This window comes from Ochotona curzoniae, unplaced genomic scaffold (assembly GCF_017591425.1).
Source record: "Ochotona curzoniae isolate NIBS_2020 unplaced genomic scaffold, NIBS_Ocur_1.0 contig_2723, whole genome shotgun sequence".
In the NCBI taxonomy this organism is placed as follows: domain Eukaryota; kingdom Metazoa; phylum Chordata; class Mammalia; order Lagomorpha; family Ochotonidae; genus Ochotona; species Ochotona curzoniae.
In genome coordinates, this window is record NW_024465573.1 from 15,734,985 (window position 1) to 15,753,151 (window position 18,167).

At 40.1% G+C, this 18,167-nt stretch overlaps 1 protein-coding gene across 1 annotated transcript in view; it reads right to left on the bottom strand.

The window, feature by feature from the left end:
• Positions 1-874: 874 nt before the first annotated feature.
• LOC121154089 (protein NPAT) overlaps positions 875-18,167 on the bottom strand; it is a 50,000-nt gene continuing 32,707 nt past the window's right edge. Inside the window, exons 13-18 of the mRNA XM_040976892.1 lie at positions 11,882-13,546; positions 8,739-8,854; positions 8,543-8,651; positions 5,423-5,483; positions 4,168-5,305; positions 875-3,169 (exon numbers count right to left, since the gene is read on the bottom strand). Of these exons, the coding sequence (XP_040832826.1) occupies positions 3,092-3,169; positions 4,168-5,305; positions 5,423-5,483; positions 8,543-8,651; positions 8,739-8,854; positions 11,882-13,546 (3,167 nt within the window). The 3' untranslated portion in view covers positions 875-3,091. The remainder of the gene's footprint in view (positions 3,170-4,167; positions 5,306-5,422; positions 5,484-8,542; positions 8,652-8,738; positions 8,855-11,881; positions 13,547-18,167) is intronic.

An 18,167-nucleotide genomic window follows, 5' to 3' on the forward strand; every position in this document is an offset into this window, starting at 1 on the left:
TGTTACGCTATTGCGCCGGGTCCTATCTTTGCATTTCAAATGGTTAATTGTATCTTTAAAAATATGCATTTTCCATGACATTTCCCCTATCTATAACATTCTTCTAATGCACATTTTTTGGAGGGAGGGGAATGAAAAAAAATATTTCTAAAATTGTACCTGGGAATGGGAACAGCCACCCAGTGTCATCCCAGGGTCTCGTTATGGAGCATGCTCTGAGGGTTCTGCTCAAGTGGTTTTGATAGTTCTGAAATGCTGTTGATCTTGCTGTTGAGGAAATCCTTCCAAGGTCCATTGGCTGACAGTCTACCTTACAGTCTCCATTTGCCCAGATATTTGCTGCCAACGCTTGGCAATACAAACCAATTTGTTCTGCTTTCCTTCCTCTGCTATGGTACCAGATGTCCTCTGCAGGCCCCGTTGGACTACTATATCCTCCATGTGCATCTGGGTATGCCGTCCATTGCTCTAAGCCACTGAGGAGACCCAGCTCTGACCCATGTACTCTACTCTCAGTTCACAGGCTCTGCCACTCTCCCCATGGTTTGAGTTCTGAATCCAGTGACTCAGGGTGACCTCAAAGAAATCTCATCTGTGGTTATCCCAGACCTGACTCTTGTGTGTGCTTATCAGTATGGGATCCAGCTTAGACCATCACCCACATCAGCCTACACACACACTGGTGGCTGTGATTGCTGGGTCAGTTCTGTCCAGCCCTATCTCTATGTAAATTATTGGATGCTACAGCCTAGCCCAACCCTACCCCCACATACACAGCAAGAGCTGCAACCTATACTGAGCAACCCCAATAACCCCCACAAGGCCTGCCGCCAGCCCTGGCTTCTGTGCTTGCCAGTATGTGTAGTGTAGTGGGACAGTCCAGTCTGTCCCACATCTCATTCAGCTCTTGTACATGTCAATGGGTGTAAAGGCTAGGTCAACCTATCTGTCCAGCCCACACTCATGCTGGCAGGTGCCACAACCCATCTAGCCAGGCCTATCCCCAGCCCTGGTTATGTTCACCAGTAGCAGTTTCAACCCATCCAAGAGGTGCTCAGTTTCCCTATTGGGCCCACTCTCAGATCTAGCACTTTACAGGTGGTCCTGCAGTCAAGCTTGACAGGATGTGCCTCCAGCCTGCTCCAACCCCACAGTCTCACATGTACTATTGGGTACTGCAGCCTAGTCTGACATAGCCCTCCTCAACTTGGCATTTGCTGGTGGCTGCTGTAGCCTGGGCCAGCCCGGTCTGCCCCAATTCCAGGCTACCAGGTATAACACTACATTGAATTCCAGGATATTTGGGCTTTCAACGTAAAATGGAGATTATGGCTTTGCTCTGTGACATAAAAGCTCTAAGTTGAAGTTGTCTTCAGACTATATTTAGCGGATCCCAGGTGGCACAGATTCCAGAAGAAAGTGAACTATTCTGTAAGCTCTTAGTTCTTAGCACATATAAATAGAAGTTGAGATAATCTTTAGCATTATATGAATTCCTGAAAAAAAAAGTAAGAATTAATTTAGTCCAAGTTTCTCTACCAATATAAAATAATTCAAACTTCTGAAGTAAATGAAAATATTTATTCAAACCTAACTGTAGTATATCAAGTTGAGTTAAATAAACAAACTATGTATTTGATTCCGTGAGAATAGATGATTGCCATATCATAAAAAATTTCTTACAAGATAAATTCCTGCAGTAAGTTCCGGCAGTTAAGAAATGATTTATGCATTGACAGTATTGTGTAAGAATACAATGGATATATTTTTTTAAAGGCCTAGTACAAAAATAAAAGGTTGAGGAAAGTATTTAACAGAATATACACTTGTAAGAAAAAGCCCTATTATACTGTATGTAATAAAACAGAAAACACTTATGAGAACATACCTTAATCTCTAGGCACAATTGGTCAGGGACTAGTAATGCTTTCTGTTCTCATTTAAAAGTTTAAATTAATTTTTCAACTTGACTGATGTGTGTGAGTCTAATACAGAAGGCACCGCTCTCATTCCTCCTGAAGGACCATCTGAGAGTAACTATCATTTTAAAGGACACACAGAAAACGTACTATATCTAGGTGTAGATATAGTTACTCAGCATACCATATTTCAGAAGAAACTAAATAAAATATAAAACTATGATTTTTCTTTTTACATCTTACGATGGACATGATTTAGAGGAAAGACACTGGAAAATAACCCTCTATACAACTTTAACAGAGAATACATGATTTAAATAAAATGTGCATTGGTTACTACTATGTAAAGAGTGCTATGAATTAGTGCAATTCTTTAAATCCCCAGTATTTTGGGGAAAAATATATACACACCAAGAAATCTCAAATACTACATTATGAAACTTTCCATGGCTCAATAGTCTAACCACTTACCACTTAAATGTTCTGTAGATCTTCAAAGTTACAAACAAAAGATCAGAACACTGAATAAATGGTCCTCAAAATTCTCTCTTTAAAACAAAGAGAACTGAACAATCAGAAAGAATAGCTACAAGTATAAAATTCCAGGAATATAACCTTTACTGTGATTTGTAAGAAGGGGTAGTATTCACTCTAGAAGAAAAACCCATCAACACTGTTTATTTCTGGTTACATACTTTACTGTCAGCTGAGGTGGTTATCATTTCTGTTGAGTGGCCATGTGTTTAAACGTCTTATTGAATGATTACCAAATGTAATTTATAAGGATAAGCATCTTCCTCCAAAATTGAGAAACTATTCCATATGAGTAACTCTTACAATTAAGGATCAGAAGGTAAAAAAAGTGTAAGAACATCAGGTTGATTTAACTTCTATTTCAATAATATTTACACAATGTTTACAATATGCAACTGTCAAAGCTATACAATTTTGCAGATTGGTTTTACTTACATTTCTGCAAAAATAAAAATATAGCAACTCTATTTACAAACTCGGGAGCTGCTTCAGAAACAGCATGATAACTATAAAGTGAAATTTCAGTATAATAAAAGTGCAGGTTATGCTTTAAATTTCTGTCAGTATCCCATTCCTTACACTCATAGTTTAAGGGAGGTGAGTATTAAATAGCTACTGTTTGTAAATGTTCACAATGTTTACTCATCATAATGCAATGATAATAAAAACTTGTCCACATCCATTCCAGCTGGAAATGAACTGGGTAGCTTCTTTTTCTGTTAAGAAAGAGAGAGAGAAAAAATACACTCAAACAAGGCCCAGTTTTCTTGATAAATCACCTAGAACAGTCTACTGGTTCTTCTATACAACACTAAAATTGATAGAATTGTTTTGCTTCGAATTTGTTTCACTGGCAAGTAGAGACAAGTTATACAAGCTCAAAGGTAAACACGCCGGAACAGTCCTTTGATATCAGGCAAAGACTGCCAACCTGGAGTGCAGAAATGCTGAAAACGGGAAGACGGAGCATACTTTCTATGAGGTGGTATTTATTATTATTAGAAAGCTTTATTTACAAAGATATTCAGAGTAACAGGCACATATCAGTTTCTAAATAGCTGATATATACCAGGTACCTCAGTCCTCACAGCTACTACGTAAGTCTGTGACCAAGGGGTGATCAAGGAGGCTGAAAACAGCAGATGCAGGATTGAAATGAAGAGACGCAAGGCCAGAAAAGCAGAGAACCCATATACTTCCTTGATGATATTTTAGATTCTTTGTTTAACTCACTTACTAAACAAACTTAAAATAAATAAATGATTTCACCTAGCAGTGACAACCCTCTGTTGTCTTCCTAAAATAAGACAATTATAGTTAATGGGGAAAAAATCAACTTTACCAGTGCTTCAATGTTATCATCTTTAAGGGCTAAGGAAGACATGGCAAGACACGTGAGAAACCCAAAAAGTCATCTCCTGACCCCAGAGGAGCAAGCAGTGCTTTCCCAATATTCCATACTTTGTGGCATTCATGCGGAAAAAGTACTGCTCTGCCACGACAAAAGCACAGCTATCTGCTCAGGAAATTTTTGAGAACATTGTGTAACAACCTCGGAGTATAACAACTGAGAAGTACTGCTACCAAATGTATTTTGCAAATCAAAATTCAGAGCCGTCCTGACCACAACATTCAGCCACGTGACTGTGGCAAAAGAACCTGACTTCTCTAAGGAGGGGCAAGATGTGGTTTTGAATGAAAACTGCAAACTTACCTTAATTTTTTTCTTTTTCATTGGTACTGATGAATTTGCAAGATTTTTAGTAGAAACACGTGAGTTTCGCTCACGCTCATCTAATTCCTCAATCTTCCGCTTTTTTGTGGTGCTTCTTGAAGATGCTCGGAATTGCTGGGTGTTATCTTTCAGAGGAGTTGTGGAAGTAGTCCTTGAGATGGCTGCTCTGGAGAGAATCATTAACGTGTGGGCAGCCATGTTTACACTGTTTTCACTGCCTGTTTCACTGGCAGGGCTGCAGGCTGGCAAGTCTGCAGTGACGGGAGGGACCATGACCTTGGCTATGCTACTGTCTTCACCACAACGCCGACTGGAAGGGGCCTTGATGCCATCCGTAGGTTCTTCTTTGTGTTTTTCCCCTGTTCCTGCACCAGCTGTCCGGACTCCAGGTAAATCACCCTCGGTGAGCCGACTGGCTGGGCTATGCCAGTGAACATCCTGTGATGTTTCTGAGGTAACCAAGGAACTGGAAGATTTAGTTTGTTCTTGTTTTAGATCCTTTGCGGCTGTACCTATTGGAATGACATTTTTACCATTTGTGGATGTGCCTTGCTTTTTGGTCAGCTCTTGCAATGAAGCTATAGTTTTCTCATTCCGTAAACCCCCATTTTGCTGCCCAACACACAGCTTTGAAGTTTCTGGATTTTTCTGCCTTTCCACATCACTGCATAATTCATTTTCCTTGTTGGCTGTTGCTTTATGGAAAGATTCAAGCACAACTTCCGTTGGTGACAGTCTCTTTTCTGACTGAGTATCTTTTATGGTGGCATGTCGGCTAATAGCAGTTTCTGATTTAGATAAAATCTTAGGCATGGCTGGTTTTTCTCTCTCTTTTCTGACAGCATTATTACAAGGGGGTTTTAAGGTGGAGGACACAACAGGTGAGTTAGGATTAGGAAAGGAAATGTCATTTCTTTCTTTGCTCTGGGACACCATCTTAGGGTGTGTCCCCTGAGTATTTGAAACAGAAGTAGCAGTGCTATCAAAGCAGAGCACACGTCTATGGCTTTCGAATGGTTTGCTAGCTGGAACTACATTCTCTACTGAAAAAGGAACTGTGGTTTCTTCCAATTTCTTCCCAACGTCTGCAGTTGCACTCTTGTCAGTCACTTCAGTTCTATAAAATAGCCAAACAAAACAAAAGCCATACATTATTTCTATCAACATGAAGAAATTCTCAGCGTTTCAATTTTAGCATCCAAATAATCCAGGACACAAACAACTCTGGGGTCACCTTTGTGTATGACATCCAACTGCATGACTTGAAGAATCCACCAAATTATTCACCTGCTTTCCTGAAATGAGAAATGAATCCATTAGGAAAGCAAACCATTCCTAAAACATAGAATAGACTTTCTGAGAGGGGCTGGAATAGATAACAATATCATACATCATAGGAAAAAAATCAAATGACAATTAATATAAAAAGAAAAACTTTGACATTAAAATATTAAAGTATTTGAAAATACTTAAAAAAAAAAAAAAAAGGCAGCTTTGGATTGTAAGATGACCCGGCTACCCAGGAACCTGAGCAACCCCCACACTCCAGTCTTTAGGCTGGTCCATCCCTGGCTGCTGGGAGAATCTGGAATGACTCATTTGGTGGAAGGGCATGCTCTCTCAATTTGTATACGAATTCAAACAGAGCCTTTGCACTTAATTGATCGGAACAATAATCTGCCAGCTATGTCTCCAGACCAGAGTTAGAATCCACAAGAAACTGTTGAATTCAGCCGGGCAATAAGATACTGGACTCAATGCAAGGCACATGCCTGCATTGAAAGAAATAAGACTAGATTTGATCTGTAATACTGCAATAAGGTGGAGCAATCCACCATGGGGGGAGGGCAAAAGGAGGGGAAGGGGGAACATCAGAGCCTATGAAACGTTGTTATAAAATTAAATGCAATAAAAAACAAAACAAAACAAAACAAACAAAAACAGAGCCTTTGGAACAATAGGAACCTCTCCTCCTTCTGCCCCCAACTCCCTTACTTAACCTTACATAAACAAGATTGTATTTAACTTAGCACTTTATCAGATTTCATTATAAACTTATGATTTCTATATAATTTTTAAAATACAGTTTCTAGAACCATATACCATCCTTCGCCCTTCAGAATATCATGATTAATCAACCGTTAAGTCCTTCCAGTTTTCCTAAAAAATACCCTGTGTTATTTTTAATCTCAATGCCCTTGGCAGGCATCACTACTTCTATGCTTTTCTTTGTGCCAAAGCACAGGCATTTTCTAACCTTTCCTAGTCAAAACTGTATTCTCATTTGTATTCTTCTGTTAATCTTTTTAAAGGTTACTTATTTTTATTGGAAAGGCAGACATATAGAGAGGAAAGACAGAAAGATCTTGTGTCTGTTGGTTCACTCCCTAACTGGCTGCAATGGCCAGAGCGGAGTCTATTTGAAGTCAGAAGCTTCTCCAGGACTCCCATGCGGGTGCAGGGTCCCAAGGCTTTGGGCCATCCCCCACTGCCTTCCCAGGCCACAAGCAGGGAGCTGGATGGGGAGTGAAGCAGCTGGGACAAGAACAGGTACCCATATGGGATCCCAGCGTGTACAATGAGAAGAATTAGCCACCGAACCATCATACTGGGCCTTTTTTTCCTAATCTTCCCTTCCAACAGCGTCATATTGCTTTTTATTTTGCTTACTAGTTTATGCACTACATATTTTTAAAATTTACTTTACTCATAGTGTTTAATGCATGGAAATCCCTTAATACTATCTAATTAATAAGGCATGATTGAAAGGAACAAACTCCGAACAAAGGGTTGCTACTATTGGATCCAAACTATTGTGCCCTTTATATCAATGGCTGACAAGGTAAATATGGTATATAGTCTTCAGAGAAATAAAGTATATTTTCAGACTTAAATTTGAGAAGGTAATCTTTTTTTCAGAGGCTGGGAATTCATATTTTGCCACCATGACCCTGACAGGCCACCTGAGTCTAACAAGTTGGTATAATTACAAAGCTAATACTGGGGATGTTACACATATAACTTTCTGCCTCCTAAAAACCACCAGAGAAAAATCAGCAGAATTATAACATAAGGCTTTTCACTCTGATTTATCATAATTATAAATGCCATATTTACATATATTAATAAAGACTTTAAAAAAAAAAAGAATTACTCTGTAAATATCCACAATGGCCAAAGCTGAGCTGACCTGCAGCCAGGAGAACTTCTGCCAAGTCTTCCATTTTGTACAGGGTCCCAAGGCTTTGGGCTACCTTTCACTGATTTATCAGGCTATATGCAGGGAACTGGATGGGAAGTGGAACAGCCAGGACACAAACTGGTGTCCATGAGAAATCCTGGCACTTGTAAGGGGGGATTAGCTAACTGAGTCACTTGCTGGGCCCAGGATAAAGTTAAATTCAACTAAAGTTTTATGGATAAATAAAACAGAAATAGGGTGATAACTGGGTAACAAGAAGGAATTTTGAGTAGAGGAGACAGCACAGTCAAGGTACAGGACAAAAAAGATCACCAAATGTAAGAAAACCAGCAAGTATAAAAGGTTAATCAAGGAAAGTTGTTAAAAAAGAGAATGGAGAGGTTAAAAGTACCTACAAAGGAAAATGAATGTATGTTGTCCTGAGGAATTTCATTTGTTCTGTAAGTAACTGGAACTTGCTCAAAGTTCGTAGGGAGGGAAACAACACTCTGATTTGCATTTTCAGGGCAAAAAGCCTGATTAATTAGCAGATACCGGATAAGTATCAATCAAAGACCGCAAACAGGGAGATCAGGAGAGAGTGCTGCAGGTGTAACTTAGATGAAAAATGATGAAATTTCCAACTAAGGAGAAATGTGTATTAAGTGACTCCTAGTTTTTTGCATGGGTAAGTAGTAAGATGGTTCAGCTATTGAACAGAGGGAACAAAGCAAAATAATTTGCGAAGTTTAAAGTTTGTCACTGAGTGACAAGAGCAGTGGCATTCTTTGAGCTTGTTAGAAATGAGGATTCTCAGGCCTTGGTGTTAGTCCTGCTGATTCAACAACCACATGTAAACGAAATTCCCAGGTAGCTCATAAGTTCATTAAAATCTGAGAAATAGTGCTCTAAAATTGAACAGAAACAGATAAGGCATTCACTAAATATTTTAAAGCTAACAGGAAATTGAGCTTATGCTTATTTCAGGCAGCTCCAGAAAATAAATTAAAGACCTTTGGGAAAAAGCTACATCTTAAGAAACAACTTTCTCCCAATCAGATGTTCACCTGGTACTACAAAACTTTAATGAACAGTTGTTTCTGGGCTTCAAGAAGAAAATATTCAGGGGTAGCCACAAATGAATGCCAACATTAGTAAGCTTAAAACAAGTACCTGTGCAAGGCTTGTTTCTGGGCCCATGAGCCTTCTGAGACTTTGGAGGGGCAGGGAATTGAGGAATGCTTCTCTTGCAAACAGGGGCTGTCAAAGGCATATGAAGAACCTGGAAAATAAGAAGGCATTATATTATTTCAAGTATTATGCTATGCTTGAAAAGTGTCACTGCGCTGTTTTATTCTATAAACCTCACCTGCCGAGGAGGTGCTGAAAAAGTATTTCCGCCCTGTCCCACCACGGATACAGGGATCATTCCCACCATTCCTTGGAGCACAGGCTGCACTGGAGAAGCAATTATGATGGCAGATCCTAAAAAACAATCCTCATTAAAGTAATAACCCCTTTCAAACATTCTGGAAAAAAAAATCAAAGAAACTGTTTCTCTGAAATAGATTACATGAACAACCCTTCCTTATATTCTCTCTGGTTCCTGAGATCAGGAGATCCTGTTGCATTTGGGATTGACATGATGTGAAATCTCAGGGTTCCTCTGGACGGAAAAGGCCACTACCAGTGGGGTACACCAAAGCCAATGGCCTAGCACGGTTACAAACACTTAGATCCTATCAGGCCCATGGTCTGTTTTTCTCAGACTGGTGCAGTGTTGCACAGTGCAATAAGACCTGTTCGGCACCTGGGCTGGGAGACTCCATCAATGAGACCCCCCAAAGTGGACCTCAGCCTCACCCTCTGTCCAAGCTCAGCAGTGCATAGTGGGTGTGGCATGCCTAGGAACCCAGTGTCAGGTCCCTACAATCCATTCTTTTTTTTTAAAGACTTATTTATTTTTTAATTGCAAAGTCAGATATACAGAGAAGAACTTCCATCCGATGATTCACTCCCCAAGTGACCACAACAGCTGGCCAGTGCTGCGTCGTTCTGAAGCCAGGAGCCAGGAACTTCCTCCAGGTCTCCCACATGGGTGCAGGGTCCCAAGGCTTTGGGCCATCTTCGACTGCTTTCCCAGGCCACAAGCATGTAGCTGGATGCAAAGTGGAGCTGCTGGGATTAGAACCGGTGACCATATGGGATCCTTGCGTGTTCAAGGCCACGGTGCCTGGCCCCCTACAATCTATTCTTTTAAAAAAAGTAATTTAGGAAAAAACTCTTCAGAAACAGTGAGAAACAAACACAAGAATGCAAGGAATTCAAGGAATATATCACAACAGAGATACAAACTATAAAACAGAAACAATTTGAAGTACCTGAACTAAAGAATACAGCTTGATAGTGTAGTGGTTAAAGTCCTTGCCTTAAACGCTCTGGCTCCTGGCTTTGGATCGGCTCAGCTCCAGCCGTTGCGGTCACTTGGGGAGTGAATCATAGGATGGAAGATTTTCCTCTCTCTGTCTCTCCTCTTCTCTGTACATCTGACTTTCCAATAAAAATAAACAAATCTTAAAAAAGTCCTTGTCTTGCATGTGCCATGATCACATATGGGCGCCAATTGCTGTGTCAGTGGCCCCACTTCCTATCCAACCCCTTGCTGGTGGCCTGGGAAAGTAGTCAAGGATGGCCTAAAGCTTGGGAACCCTGGGAAGACCCAGAAGAAGCTTCTGGCTTCTAGCTTTGGAAGGTTCAACTCCAGTCGTTGTGGTCACTTGGGCAATAAATCAGTGGATGCAAGATCTTCCTTTTTGTATATCTGACTTACCAATAAAAAAGAAAAAAACAAAAACACCAAAAAAATCAGTCTTTAAGCCTCACCAATGGAATGAATGAAGCAGAAGAAAGAATATCAGAAGATCACCTACTAAATACATGCAATTATTCAGACATGGAAGAGGAGCTGAGTAAAGCTAAGATAACTATCCAAGAACTGAATGACACCATTAAAAATATTAGAAATATCAGAGGGTCTGGTATGGAGCCTAGTGGCTAAAGTCCTCACCTTGCACGCACCGGGATCCCATATGGATGCCAGCTTGTGTGTTGGTGGCCCCATGTACCATCTAGCTCCCTGCTTGTGCCCCTGGCTCCTGATCCGCTCAGGTCTGGATGTTGAGGCTGATTGGGGGGTGGGGTAGCAGACGGAAAAACTTCCTCTCTGTATCTGTCTTTCCAACAGAAATGAATGAATCTTTTAAAAAGTTCAGATAAATGAATACTGAGACCAAACTATGGGGTTTATGAGTGCTCGGGGGTGGGAGGAATTACAATGCTCACAGTCTCTGTAAAAGCCAAGGATATAGTCTGTGACTATCAAAATTTATCCATGGCCTCTAGTATTTTCTTAATCTATTCACTAACTACTTTTGGATTGCTCTTTCATACATACCCACAATAGTCAGATAGTCTTTCAAAGACGTATTTATGCTGTACCACTTCCCTTCTCTAGGAAGCCTTTCTTCAACTCCACATCCTACCTATTTCTTTAAGTTCCAAGTCAGTTTATCTAATGCCTCGTATTCTACATCCATTCTCACCTCTCACTTGAAGCAGCACTTGAAACAGGTCCACCACATTTAACACTAACAAGTGTTGACATTTTAAAAATAAAGGGGCGGGGGCGGGATAGGTAGAGGAAGCTGAGGAGTATAGATATAAATGAATGTGCCTGAAGTTCTCTCTTTGAGAAACACACAATCAAAAATGATCAATGTTAGAGATATCAATCAATAATAAAAAACAGCATTTTGTAAATGCCACAAGATATACTGTGAACAAGAGATTATAAAGAAAGGAAGTAATTCTAAAGGTGAAAGACAGTGACAAACTAAGGCGTAGTAGAATAAGGAAATACAAATTATTCTTGAACAGATTTCAAAATAATGACAAAGCTCTAGAAAAACTACACTCATAACAGCTGTGAATCTAATAAAATAGAATGTTGTAGGAAATTAAAAAAAAAAAAAAAATCTGATTGGGCCCAGCATAGCAGCCTAGTGGAGAAATCCTTGCCTTGCATCTGCTGGGATTCCATTTGGGCAACAGTTCGTGTCCTGGCTTCTTTACTTCCCATCCAGCTCAGTGCCTGTGACTTAGGAAAGGAACAGAAGACTGCCCAAGGCCTTGGGTCCCTGCACCCATGAGAGAGGCCCTGAAGAAGCTCCTGGTTCCTGGTTTCAGATCAGCTCGGCTCCGGCCATTGCAGCTATATAGGGAGTGAACCAGTGGACGGAAGATCTTTCTCCCTTCTCTGTACCTCCTTCTCTTTATATATCTATCACGTCAATGAAAAAGATCTTTTGATTGAATCAATGACTTAGTATAGTCATAATTATAAGTTTCACACTATTTTCTCCAAGCATGTATCATTTACCACTTACTACTCACTAACCATACACACAAGAGAAATGAGATCCCGATCCAGATAAATTAACTTAAATGTGTTACCTTGTGAAAAGTTTGGTGACACAGTTTGGTTGACAGTAAATACACTGTTGGACCTTGGCGGGGTCTGCAACTGAGGTGGAGGAGGCTGAGCAGCCATAGCTGCAGAGTTTCCAGGCAGGACTACTACATTAGACTGACTCACAGTTGTTCCCAAGGCTGCAGCTGGATCGGTCACACAGGTAGCTATCAGAATGTTATTTGAATTGCCAAAAGTTGTGCTTGTGGCTGGCATCAACTGTATGTATCCGCCATCCTTGGAAACGCATGGTGTAACACTGGCTGAAAAAGCAATGCCATCTTCATTCTGAGTGTTGTTTACTACAGAGTCCTCAAGCTTGAGTGCTAAAAGGTTCTGCTCCATTGAGGATGAAACTCCTACTTCAGAAGAAACAATAGTGCCCACAGCTTCTTCCGACGACAAGCATTTAACCAACTCTGTGCTTTTGGCAGGTGATTTCGCAGGTGAAGATAAAATTATAGTTGGCAAATTTTCTCCACTGATACTAGAAACGGCATTGTTCAGTTCAGCATCTGAGGAAACAAATGGGTCATCACTAATGATGATTTTGAGAGACACAATATTTGACGCATCTATCTCTGATGAGCTATTGCTAGGGGGCTTATCATCAGTGTTTTGGGGCTCAGGGTGACCATCTTCCACCGAGGAACACACAGATTGTGAAGGAAGAGACTGAGCATCTTCTGCACCATTACCTTCCGGAGGCATTAAAGCAACTTCCCGACAGCTATCACTTCCACTTAAAGAGAGAAACACGGCATCTCCAACTTCTTTTGCAGAGGATGAAGGGTCTTGTGAGTCCAAAATAGCTTTCTCAGATTTGGATGGCTCAGTTTTATTTTCTGTATGGTTTAATTCAATAGATGCTGTATTATGAGATGATTGCTTATTTGGAGAGACGGAATCTGCAAAACTAATTTCTACTTGTTGTACAGATACATTCAAATTTGAACTTTCAACAGACAAAGGTAGTATTTTACTTTGCAGTGAAGAATTATCTTGGCAATTTGAAAATTGCTGTGACGAAACCGGTAAGGCATCACTAACTTCAATTTTATTCTTGTGAATTTCACTAGAATCTGGTGACTTAGAATCATGGAAATCAGTTTTAAGTCCTACTGTATCATTGGGACTTGGAATAACTTGACTTTTCTTGCATGTTTTTCCAGCTAAAGAAGAGTCTTCAGATAAAAGTTGAGAATTTTTCCCAGAGAGAACTACATTTTCATTGTTTGTTTCACCAGCAAGTGAAGCAAATGAAGTTATTGGTACATCAGCTTGTAAGTGAGACTCACTCAGTACATTTGGTGACAAGGAATTCTTTTCAACCTCCATAGCCATCTCAGTTTCAGTGGACATCTGACTGGTGTATAATGCAGCACAATGCTGATTACACTCTGTAGAATTTCCTCTTTGGGTAAAGTCATTCAAATTAGGCACAGACTCAAAAGCAATGTCAAGGTGACACTTTTCTTCAGCAGGTACAGCTGTTTTAAAGCTCTTCTTCTGGATGCTAGAACCTACATGGCAAAAATTTTCCTGGGCCTCTTGTCTAAGCTCATCATGGTTGCTGCCATCCTTCAAAGCATTTAAGGTATCTTCATTTTGAAAGGAGGAGCAAAATGCGGGTTGAACAGATTGACCACCTGCAAAATATCAGGAGGGTGAAAAAAATATGGTAAGTTCAGCTTCGGAGACAATTTAGTACAATCAATTTTGTCAAGGAAGCAATTAACCTTTTACACATTAGTAGTTAAAATCCAGTTTGCCACACAACTCATTTTTTGAGTGTCAAAATGTTTATGGCTATCCTTCAAAATTTACCTTTTTAAAAAAAGACTTATTTATTTTCATTGGAAAGTCAGATTTACAGAGAGGAGGAGAAACAGAAACAAGTGGTTGCAACAGCTGGAGCTGAGCCAATCCAAAGCCAGGAGCCAGGAGTTTCTTCCGTGTCTGCTGTGCTGATGCAGGGTCCCAATGTCATTGCCTGTACTCTACTGCCCTCCAAAGCCACGGGAGGGAGCTGGAAGGTAAATGCAGTAGGTGGGACATGAACGAGTACCCACATGGGATCCTGGCATGTGCAAGGTGAGGACTTTAGCCACTAGGCTACTGGGCCGGGTCTATGTCATTTTATCTTTAAACAGTTTGCTTAGATTTATCGCTATTTGAAAGAGTCACACAAAGAGAATGAAGGTGAGACAGTGATCTTCCATTTGCTGACTCACTCTGAAGGGCTACAATGGTGGAGCTAAGCTGATGTGAAGCTAAAGAGCTGGAAGACTCTTACAGGTCTCCCATGTGGGCACGGAAGCCCAAGCACTTGGGCCTTCCCCTCCTGTCTTCCTAAGTCATAAGCCAGGAGCAGGATTACAAAATTGAGCAGCTGGAAATCAAATGGGTGCCCATATGTGATGCCAGCACCACAGGCAGAATTTGCTATCCCACAGCACCTGCGCCAATTTACCAATTTCTTAGAAAATATGTGACATAATAAAGGAAAAAATACAGAGGCTTAATAATGTCTCATATTTACCAGTACTTTAAAAACACCGCAAACTGGCTTTAAACATGTAGTATATTTAAAAACATTTTATCCAGTATATTGATCTTTGGAATACCAGCAATGCAACTAGAGGTCCAACTTGTTTGCCATTATACTGCCACAAGGAAAAAAATTGTAAATGTAAGTATTTAATGCTGGTTTAACCCACTATATACAGGAAAACATACCTAAAGGAAAGATACATATTAATGTAACAGTTGAGTACTTTAGCACCATTTCATCAGTGGATAGCAAACCAACCAAAAAAACACACTTCACAAAATTTTAGTCAAGTTACATTATATATATATATATGTATATATACACAAACAGACCTAGGAGATACTATAAAAAAATTTCATCCAAACATACAATTCTAAATGAACAAAACTGAAATCAAAACACATACAACAGAAAGTAGCACTTTCAAAACTAAACACGGCAATTTAAAAAATTTCTTGCAATAGGGCCCTGCGTGATAGCTTCGTGGCTAAAAGCTGTCTTGCATCTACTTGAGATCCCATACTGGTGCTAGTTCGTGCCCCAGCTGCCCCATTTCTCATTGAGCTCCCTGCTTGTGGCCTGGAAATGTAGTTGAACATGGCCCAAAGCCTTGGGACCACGAACACTCATGGGAGACCCAGAAGAAGCTCCTGCCTCCTGGCTTCAAATCAGCACAGGTCTGGATGTTGACGCCACTGTAAATCTGCCGTTCCAATGAAAATAAATGAATATTTATGGGCCTGGAGCCTATTAGCTCAGGTGCTTGCTTTGCACACCCAGGATCCCGTATGGGTGCCAGTTCTTGTTCCGGCTGCTCCACTTCCAATTCAGCTCCCCAGTTGTGGTCTGAGAAAGCAGTTGAGAATGGCCCAAAGGCTGGAGACTTTGCACCCATACAGGCGACCTGGAAAAAGTTTCTGGGTCCTGGCTTTGGATTGGCTCGGCTCTGGCCACTGTAGCCATCTGGGGAGTGAACCAGCAGATGGAAGATCTTCCTCCTTCTGTCTCTTCTTTTTAAAAAAATTTCTTGAAATAAATGAAAATGGAAACATTTATAGCACTATGTATCTATGTCATTAAAAAAAAAAAAGGCCCAGGGGTAGATGCTAGGTACAACAGCTCAACGCTGCTTGGGATGTAAGATCTCACGTTAGAGTGCTCAGCTTCTAACCCAGCATCCCGACTGAGCTTTACCATGGGAAGGCAGCAGATGATGCTGTTAAGTACTCAGGCTGGCCACCAAGGTGGGAGGACCTGAATTGTGCTCTTGGTTCCAGGTTCCAGTCTTGCCTACCCCTGGTTATTTAAGCATTTCCAGAATGAACCAGCAAATGGAAGATGTCTTTCCCACTACTTTTCAAAAGAGTGAAAACAAGGAAACAAAGTCTCTGGATCAAAACTAACAGAACAAAGAGCAGATGAAAATAAATGAAGCAAAGACCAAAACTATAAAAAATACAAGTGAAATAAAAAGTTAATGTGTTGAAAAGAACAACAAAATTAATAAATCTGTAAAATAAAAATGGGAAACAAAAATATCTCAAAAAAGGTATCAACTTTTTTTCCAGCTTTTATTCAGTATAATACAGATATTTTTCACAAGATGAATAAAGTAAAAAAGAAAAAGAGCATTCAAACTGGGAAGGAGGCCAAACTCTCTATTTGTAGACACCATGATTTTATATATATTGAAACATTAAAAACTCCATTACTAAAATGGTATAACTGATAAGTTCAGTAAATTTGCAGTATACAATAAGAACATACAGAAAGTAGTAATACTTTTACAGGAGCCAACAAAAAAGCTCACATAAAAGTGGAATTAAAAGGCTAAATTAAATGGTCCCAGCGTGGTAGCCTAGTGGCTAAGTCCTGACCTTGCATTTCCCAGGATCTCACATGAACTCTGATTCATATCCTGGCAGCTCCACTTCCCTTCCAGCTCTGTTTCTGTGGCCTGGGAAAGCAGTGGAGGACAGCCCAAAGTCTTGGGACCCTGCACTCATGTGGGAGACCCAGAGGAAGCTCCTGGCTCCTGGTTTTGGATCAGCTCAGCTCCAGCTATTGCGGCCATTTGAGGCGTGAACCAGTGGATGGAAGCTCTTTCTTTCTGTGTCTCCTCTCTATACATTTGACTTTCCAATAAATAATAAAAAAACATTTTAAAGGTTAAGTTAACTTTAGTACAAAGAGGTTTTGAAATCATCAAAGAATTTTTCATGGTACATATTTTCCATTAACTTTTGGAAAACCTCTCATACATCAATCATGAAGGTCAGAAAGGAATCAAGAAGGCCATCTTATTCACAATAGCCGCATAGACAAAGAAACCCAGACAGAAATTGCATCAAGGAAGTGAATGGCCACTACGAGGCAAGTTATGGAGCACTGATGGGAAAAAGATGGAAACAGGACCCAAGAGGATGGAAAGACATCCATGGTCATGACACCAAATAATTAACATTCTTCAAATAAGCTAATACCCCAAAGGGATTCACATTTACAATGCAATTCTTATTAAAATGACAATGACATACTTTACAAAAATAGAAGAATCAAAAAACCCAGATATACAAAAAACCAAATAGTTCTGAGAACAAAAAAATCTGGATGCATTAATGTGTTGAAGACAAGCTACATGCTGTATTAATAAAATAGTGTAATACTAAAACAATAACAGATACACAATACAAAGGAACAGAATGGAGACCCAAATCAGTCCTTGTTATTTTTCACCCACTAAATTTTGCAACAGGTAGGGGGAACATCATTAAAGACATGAAAGTTTCCAAAAATTAGTACCGAGAAAAGTGGATAGTCATATGTAGAACAAATGCATCCCTATTTCTTACCATACAGAAAAATCAACTCAAAATACATTAAAGACCTAAATGTGAAAATATGAGAAAGGGGGCCAAATCGGTGGCATAGCAAGCTAGTCCTCTGCCTGTGGTGCTGGCAAACCACATAGGCTCTGGTTCATGTCCCAGATGTTGTTCTTCTGATCCAGCTCCTTGCTTATGGTCCGGGAAAGCAATGGAGGGACTGTGTACCCATGTGGGGGCCCAAGAAGAAACCCCTGGCTCCTAGCTTCAGACCAAGCCAACCCTGGCCACTTCAGTCATGTAGCAAATGGTCGTTCCATCAGTGGATGGGAAATGTCTCTCCCTCTCAGTAATTCTGACTATGAAGTGAAAGAAATCTTTTTAAAAAAATACTAGAAGAAATCGCAGAGGAAATGCTTCAGGACACTCGTCTGAGCAGGTTTTTTGGAGGGGGGCAGGAGGGACAGAATTTAAAATGCACAGAAAACAGAGACAATAAATGAAAAAATGTACAAATGAGATCAGACACAAAAACCTTCCATACAGTAAAAGCAACAGTTACCAGAGTGAAGAGATAGCCCACAGAATGGAAGAACGTGTCTGTAATCTACTCACCCAAAAAGAGATCTCCACAACCTACCAGGGACGCAACCCAATGGCAATAATTTAAGTAATCTGACTTGAATTTCAGTGAACCATTTCAATGGAATATTCTCAAAAGAGGTTGTAGAAGTGAACAAATATAAGGAAAAGTGCTTAGCATTACTATTGATCAAGGAAACACAAATCAAAGCACCATGAAATATCTTACTCCAGTTAGAATGGCATCATCAAAAAGAAAAAATAAATTCTGATGAGAATATGGACATGGTATTAACTCTCATACACTGC